Source organism: Eimeria mitis, genomic scaffold (assembly GCF_000499745.2).
Source record: "Eimeria mitis Houghton genomic scaffold, Emh_scaff2564, whole genome shotgun sequence".
In the NCBI taxonomy this organism is placed as follows: domain Eukaryota; phylum Apicomplexa; class Conoidasida; order Eucoccidiorida; family Eimeriidae; genus Eimeria; species Eimeria mitis.
The window spans coordinates 1-7,608 of NW_024015151.1; the positions used below are offsets into that span (position 1 = coordinate 1).

The 7,608-nt window shown below is 53.3% G+C and overlaps 3 protein-coding genes across 3 annotated transcripts; 2 read left to right on the forward strand and 1 right to left on the reverse strand.

Annotated features, from left to right (window-relative positions):
* Window positions 1–65: 65 nt before the first annotated feature.
* EMH_0055590 (uncharacterized protein) lies at window positions 66–794 on the forward strand (the record flags this gene model as incomplete). The annotated part of the gene is made up of 1 exon (XM_038022449.1): window positions 66–794. The coding sequence occupies one exon, from the start codon at window positions 66–68 to the stop codon at window positions 792–794; it is 729 nt and encodes a 242-aa protein (XP_037878303.1).
* A 1,045-nt stretch (window positions 795–1,839) lies between these two features.
* EMH_0055600 (ribose 5-phosphate isomerase, putative) lies at window positions 1,840–3,577 on the reverse strand (the record flags this gene model as incomplete). Its single annotated transcript, XM_038022450.1, has 5 exons — window positions 1,840–1,941; window positions 2,443–2,790; window positions 3,000–3,078; window positions 3,197–3,297; window positions 3,452–3,577. 5 exons carry the CDS (start codon window positions 3,575–3,577, stop codon window positions 1,840–1,842), a joined length of 756 nt encoding a protein of 251 aa, XP_037878304.1.
* Window positions 3,578–4,817: 1,240 nt separating this feature from the next.
* On the forward strand, window positions 4,818–6,044 carry EMH_0055610 (uncharacterized protein; the record flags this gene model as incomplete). Its single annotated transcript, XM_038022451.1, has 1 exon — window positions 4,818–6,044. The coding sequence occupies one exon, from the start codon at window positions 4,818–4,820 to the stop codon at window positions 6,042–6,044; it is 1,227 nt and encodes a 408-aa protein (XP_037878305.1).
* Window positions 6,045–7,608: the final 1,564 nt, after the last annotated feature.

Sequence of the window (7,608 nt, forward strand, 5' to 3'; positions counted from 1 at the left end):
TATATATATATATATATATGTATACGGTGCAGCAAAAGTTTCTCTGTTTGTTTGTGTTGAGGTGTATGTACAGCTGGTTGCTGCAGCAGCCACAAGAAGGACTGCAACGCCTCTTCTCCGTCGATATAGAGCCGCAGCTGCTGCTGCAGCTGCTACGGGCCCTGGCTTCGCATCTCTCTACTCTTGCTGCCTCGCGCTGCAGCAGCTGCTGCTGCTGCTGCCAGACACGAAGCTGTCCCGTTCCCTCAGCAGCAGCAGCAGCAGCTGCTGCTGCTGCTGCTGCAGCAACAGAAACAGCTGCTGCTGCTGCTGATGCATCTGCCTTTTGCTGCCGTATTGCTTATCGAGTCTCTCTTACTGCAGGCTTCCTCAGCTTCTTGGCGGGGCTGCATGCAACAGCAAAGGCAGCAAGGCTGCTGCTGCAGCAGGAGCTGCAGCAGGTTACCGCCTCCTTTGAGCAGTCTCTCGTAGCCATACACTCGACTGTCGTCCCTGCTGCTGCTGCTGCTGCTGCAGCAGAAGAATCCCCTGCAGCACCAGCAGCAGCAACAGCAGCAGCAGCAGCAGCAGAGGAGGCCCCTGCAGCAGCAACAGCGACAGTAGACGGGAAGACTGCCTGCTGCTGCTGTACGAAAAAGCCACAAACAGCAGCAGCAGAAGCAGCAGAAACGACCGCTGCAGCAGCAGCAGCAGATGCAGCAGCAGCAGCAGATAAGCAAATAGACTGCTGTGAAACCAAGCAGGCAGTGCGCGCGCTGCTGCAGACGCTGGGGGCGCCACCACTGTCTAGCTGATGCTGCTGCTGCTGCTGCGTGGAGCTGAGCAGCAGCAACAGCAGCAGCAGCAGCAGCAGCAGCAGCAGCAGCACGTGAACGAGCTGTGTCTGGGCTGACAGCTGCACTTCAGGCTATGGGGCTTCAGCTGCCCCTCTGTCTGTTGCATGCAATAACTGCATAGCAGCAACTGCTGCTTGCTGCAGCAGCAACTGCTGTTTGCTGCAGCAGCAACTGCTGTTTGCTGCAGCAGCAACTGCTGCTTGCTGCAGCAACAACTGCTGTTTGCTGCAGCAACAACTGCTATTTGCAGCAGCAGCAACTGCTGCAGCAGTTGCTGCAGCAGCAGCAAGCGTAGAAAATGCAGGTGGGCAGCAGCATATAGCGCCGCACACACACAAACTGAATAAGAGATAGAGAAAAAAATAAAAAACAAAAAAAAAAAAAAACAAAATACAGATAAATATATTTCTATCAACTTCAGTCCAAAACACAAAACAGAAAGGCAGTCAAACGCCAGCTCCACATGGAGAGACAAACGAATATGCGCCTGAAACTGATACAGAACAGGGGACCCCCTACGGCCCCCAGAAGGGGCCCCCCAGGGGCCCCCACGGGCCCCCATGGGCCCCCATAAGGGGCCCCCCAGGGGCCCCCAGGGGCCCCCAGAAGGGGCCCCCAGAAGGGGCCCCCAGAAGGGGCTCCCAGGGGCCCCCAATTGGGCCAAAGATTCTCGTAGTGGCGAAGAGGGGCCCAAGCAGTCGACACGCCGGCCACTGATGAGCTGGCGGGGCCTGTCAACCGGGGTCAGTTAGCTAGCCAGCTAGCTAGCTAGCTAGCTAGCTNAGCTAGCTAGCTAGCTAGCTAGCTCTCTGGCTAGCTGGATAGCTGGTGAGCTCGCTAGCTGGGGTTTTACCTAAGCAGCTAGCTGGGGAGCTCGCTAGCACGGAGGTAACACCCGAAGGGGCTAGCTAGCTAGCTACCTGGCTAGCTAGCTAGCAATCTGGCTAGCTAGCTAGCTGTCTGGCTAGCTAGCTAGCAATCTGGCTAGCTAGCTAGCTGGCACTCATTGTGAGATAGCTAGCCGCGTTGTAGTGCCCCCAGGCCGGCCAACTATGCAGAGGTTGCTGAGGCCAATGAAGAAGCCCGTCTCCACAACACCGACAACCTGAAGAAGAAACAAAAAGCAAAAACGCCACGGAGCAGAGCGGACGCATGCACGCATGCATGCATGTATGCATGCATGCACGCATGCATGCATGCATGCATGTATGCATGCATTTTCAACGTGAAAAAATAATTTATTATATTCTATGTACACCCCAAACGCGGCCGGATGCATGCAGTTTACAGCCAGTAGAAAGGTGACACACAGCACAGCCCAAGCCGCAACACACCCAAACTGTCACGAGCATTTTAGCTGCATGAGCAAGTGCAGCAACTGCAGCAGCCGCAGCAACTGCAGCAGCCGCAGCAACTGCAGCAGCCGCAGCAACTGCAGCAGCCGCAGCAACTGCAGCAGCCGCAGCAGCTGCAGCATCCGCAGCAACTGCAGCAGCTGATGGCAGCTGCATCAGTGTTGCAGCTGATGCAGGAGCAGCACAAGTAAGAAGAAGGTGAACGCTGTTGTACGTTATCTAGGGTTTAGGGTTTAGGGTTTAGGGTTTACATGTATAAGTTTTTCATGCAGCTTTCTGGGGTCCTTAATTGGGTTTTTAAAGAAAAGGTCGAGACATAAGTTTCCGTTATCTGATACAAACAATTCATTGCTGCCTTTGAGGTGTCTGTACACCGCAGATACGCCAAGTTCTTGTGCAGCTTTCTCTGGGTCTGCCTGGGGGGCCCCCAAGGGGGCCCCCAAGGGGGCCCCCTGGGGGCCCCCCTCCATCAATGCAGCAACAACAGCAGCAAGCACCGCCCGTCTCGTTGTCTGCGCCCCAAACTTCACAATCTCCAGAGGCACTGCTCCTGTCGTGCCAAAATTATTTTCTGTCACGAGTTTGTCTTCATCAACAATCTGCAGCAGCAGCAGCAGCAGCAGCAGCAGCAGCAGCAGCAGCAGGAGAAGCGTATCTCAACGTATACCCCAGTTTAATGTACACCGTAGCACAATGCAATTGTCATTCAACCCATCCGCCAAAGGAAATAAATATGACAGCAACTAGCAGCCCCTAAATGCATGCAGGGGAAAGCATGCATGCATGCATGCATGCGCTGAGTACCTACACAGACAAAGCTCTTGCTCTGGACTTCCACCAGCTTCTCCCGCAGCAGAGCGCCGCCGCGGCCCTTGATCAGCACCAACCTGCAGCCACAGCATAAGCACGAGCAGCAGCAGCATAAGCAGCAGCAGCAGTTGCTGTCCTTGAGCGTTGACTCTGCTTGCTTGGTGCTGCAGCTGTGCTGCTGCTGCCACATCTCACTCGGTGTCTGTCTTCAGCACCTCATCCGCCCCATCTATCGCGACGTCAAGTGGGAGAGAAATTCCGTCGAGAGGAAAAACAGAAATTCCCAGAGATTCCGCCTGAAACCACACCGATGCATCCGTATTCATATGCTGCTGCTGCTGTTGCTGCTGCAGCTGTTGTAACTGCTGCAGCTGGTGCTGCAGCAGCTAAAGCAGCAAAAGGGGTTAGATAAGAGGATGTTCTTGGTGGCAGTATGCTTCTTCTTCTCACCAGCTTTCGTGTTTCTTCGCTCGTCGAGACGCAGCTGATGTTTGTCAGTTCCCCTTGTTGAATTCTCTCCGCCAGCCGCCGTACTGCAAAAGAAGCCGTGGACCCAGTACCCAGTCCGACATTCATGCCCGACTGAATGCAGGTGTTTACCGCCTCGGTGGCCTGCAGCAGCGTGCATAGAAGTTGAACGGACACAGGCAACAGCAGCAGCAGCAGGCAGAAACGCATCGGTGATTCAGTGGAATCTGGGGAGAAATCAAGAAATGCTGGGGTTAAGAAGGTAATTAGAAGAAAATAAATAAAACCATGATGAAAAAAACGAGAAAAAACGGTAGAAGTTACTCAAAGAGCTCCTTTTCATGCAATTCAACATTGAATGACACCGCGTCATGCACGATGGTCTGTTTTCCCGTATAAATGGAGCGATCTTTCTACAGAAGGTTAAGAAAAGAATACAAATAGAATATTTCAAACAAAAGTAATAATTAATTGCGTCATTTGGAGGCAGAAACCCTCCTGAAGCTCAGCACGGAGAGAGAAAGCGCGTCGGTTTAGGGCGTCAGAACGACTACGGGCGGCCGCAACTTGCAAAATTTTTGGCATTTATATAATTGTGTTTCTCACGGCTGCTTTCTTTGCTTCATCTGTTGAACTTTGCATCTTTTTCCACTTTGAATGGCAATCGGGTAACAAACAAGCGAAACCACCAGGGCTCCTAGGATTCGTATGCTGCCTGCTACGAGGGAAACCTGAGGGAAACTTGAGGAATCTTCGCGTCAAATAGCAGAAATTCGTCAATAAATACAAAATAAATAAATGAAATAGCAACGAAACCACTCGTATTCCATCAGAAAGCAGTTAGTGGGGGGCCCCCAGCACCGGGCCTGGCTGGGGGGTCTTCTCTTCTTGCGGTGTGAAGGGTCTGTCTGTTTGCGCTTTTCCTTCTCGTTAAAATATAATCAAAAAAACCAATATTTTATGAATTTGTTTATTAAAAGGGTTAGTTATTCTATTTAATATATTTTTATTTCGGAGAGTAATTCATAGAGCATAAGTGTAAGCAAGCAAAGGGTGGACTCATAACAACCCCAACACCCCCAGATTCCACCTGGTGTTATGGAGCACCGAAACTTCTAATAATGAAATACCTTTAGCTGGCCGCTTGCTTCTTCTCCCTCTTCTTCTTCGTCTTCTTTCTCTGCTGCTTCCTTTTCTCTGCCTCATTGGCGCTGCCTGCTGTATTCCATTTGAGCCCTGTCCCCCCCTCTCTCTTTTATTTCATCAGCTCTGAACGCACACGCTGCATATCTTCTTAATGCCGGATGGTTGACAATCTGTGCTACTCGCGAGCCCCGAAGCCTGCGCGATGCAAGGGGGGGGCACCCCATTCAGCTGGCAGCAGCAGCAGCAGCAACAGCAGCATCAGTGGTATGGGGGGCAACAGCAGATAGAACAACGGCTTTGGCATACCACAGACCACCACCAGCAGCAGCAGCAGCAGCAGCAGCAGCAGCTGGATTCAGCGCAGGAGTGTTCGCAGCGGGGATCCTCTCGATGGCAATTCCTGTGTACGTACACCCGAGAAGGAGAAGCAGAGCTGCAACAGGGGGGCCCTTCACAGCACTGGGGGCCCCAACTAGGGAATGAAACCCCCGACTGGCACCAACAACGATCTCATCAGCAGCAGTTGCTGCAGCGGCAGCAGCAACTGCTGCTGCAGCAGCAGTGGCAGGCGCAGCCACAACCCGAAAGCGAGCCATGCAGCTCCCCCCAGGGCAGCTCTCCATATTCACAACAGCAGCAACAGCAGCAGCGTCAGGGGCCACGCATATGGGACTCACCGACCCCGCCTTCTCATTGGGGGCAGCAGCAGCAGCACCAGCAGCACCAGCAGCAGCAAGTGCAGCAGCCAGTGCAGCAGCAGCAACGATGGCACCCCCCTTCTGAATGTGAGGACACGCAGCGGACGTTCCTACAGCCGGCGAATCCATGGAGGCCTCAAGGACCTCTGCGGCGTCGACAGTGGCAGCAGCAGCAGGAGCAGCAGGTTCAGCAGCTACAGCAGCAGCAGCAAGTGCAGCAGCAACTACAGCAGCAGCAGCAGCTGCTGCTGACCGGTGACGGCTCACAAAAGAACAGCTTCTATGAGGGGTCTCAGACGACAGCAGCAGCTCCAGTGCCGAGATCCAAGAGGGTTTGGGGTTTATCAAGGGCAGCAGCAGCAGCAGCAACTGCTGCTGCTGCTGCTGCTGAAGCAGGAACTCCTGCTGCTATCAGCAGCAGCTGGGACCCTTCGTTCCCCCCTTCAAGTCTGGCCGTGCGCAGCAACAACGGCGGCGGCGGCAGCAGCAGCAGCAGCTGCTGCAGCAGCTGCAGCAACTGCTGCAAAAGGGAAGAGCTCAGCTTTGAGGGGGTGAAGGCTGCAACTGCAGCAGCAGCAGTTGCTAATGCGGTGCTGCAAGCTGCAGCGCAGCAGCTGCCGTCCGTGCTGCTGCCTCCAGCAGCAAACGCAGAGCTGCCGGGGCCAGCTGGCCGTCTGCTGCGGCTGCGGCAGAAGCAGGAAAAGGGAAAAAAAATCAAGTGGGGCCTCTAAACCCTAAACCCTAAACCCTAAACCCTAAACCCTACTCATCAGGAGCCCCAAGGCATGCTGCATACTACCGCCATAAACCCTAAACCCTAAACCCTAGACCGCGTTATTGGTGCCTGCCATGGTTGCAACACCCCACCCCTACTAGAGCTCTCTAATGGACAAAGGGTTTAGGGTTTAGGGTTTAGGGTTTAGGGTTTGTGACGCCGCATGCAGGGGGCTCGCGGGCGACTCACCGTATGGGGTTGAGGAGGGGCCCCTGCGGTCTGCAGACAGCTCGCAGGCATCTGCTGATGCTGCTGCTGCTGCTGTTGCTGCTGCTGCTGCTGCTCCCGGTTTCGTGCCTTGCCCCGGCTGCTGGGGCGACGCTTGGCTAGGGCTTAGCCACTGTGACACCGAAGCAGCAGCAGAAGAAGCAGCAGCAGCAGCAGCAGCAGCAGCAGCAGTAGCAGATGCATGCCCTGCTGATGTACTGGAGCAGAAAGCCCCCCTGCAGCACTCTGCCTCTTGGGCGCGCGCTCTCCTCTTCTTGGGCCTTCCGTTCGATGGTAAAGCTGCTGCTGCTGCTGCTGCTGCTGCTGCTGTTGCTGTTGCTGTTGCTGCTGCTGTTAACACTACTAAGACTGCTTTTACATTTGCTGCTGCTGTTGCTGCTGCTGCGTGGCAGCAGCAGCAGCGACCTTGTTCGCAGATCGAGTTGTGCGGCTGTCTCTTCTTCGTGTTTGTTGTATACATGTGTTTTCATTATATATATATATATATACCGCAGTTTGCTGNATATATATATATATATATATATATATATATATATATATATATATATATATATATATATATATACCGCAGTTTGCTGTTTGTTTGGGGTGTATGTATACTGCGCTGCTGCAGCATTTCACTTGGGCTTAACTCCTTTTCCTTCTCCCTGTCCCCGCATGTGAGGCCTCTGCTTGAGGACAGAAGCAGCAGCAGCAGCAGCAGCAGCAGCAGCAGCAGCGGCAGCAGCACGACGGTTTAGGAGGAGCTGCAGCTGCAACGGCCATAATATGTATAGAGTCTGCTGCTGCTGCTGCTGGTGTTGCTGCTGCTGCTGCTGCTGCTGTCGTTTGCTGCTGCAGCATGTCGTTCCTCGTTGAGTCCAACATCTCCACTGTGCTGCGCTGCTGCAACTCAGCAGTAACAAAGGTGAGTGAGGCCTGCCTTTTGCTGCTGCGGCTGCTGCTGCTGCTGTTGCTGCTGCTTCTGCGGCAGTTGCTGCTGCAGCTGCTGCTGCATTTGTCTCCGTCTGCACAGCAGTTTGTGAGGAATTGCTATCGCTATTGAATTACAATATAAGTGCTGCTGCTGCTGCTGCTGTTGCTGTTGCTGCTGCTGCTGCTGCTGCTGCTGCTGCAGGTGCCGCATTTGCTGCTGTTTCTCAAGCACACAGTAATGGGAGACGACGAAGGGGCCTCAGCAGATCGAGTGCTTGTCGCTGCTGTATGTACACCCCAACATCTCTACTAATATATATATATATATATATATATATATATATATATATATATATATATATATATATATATATATA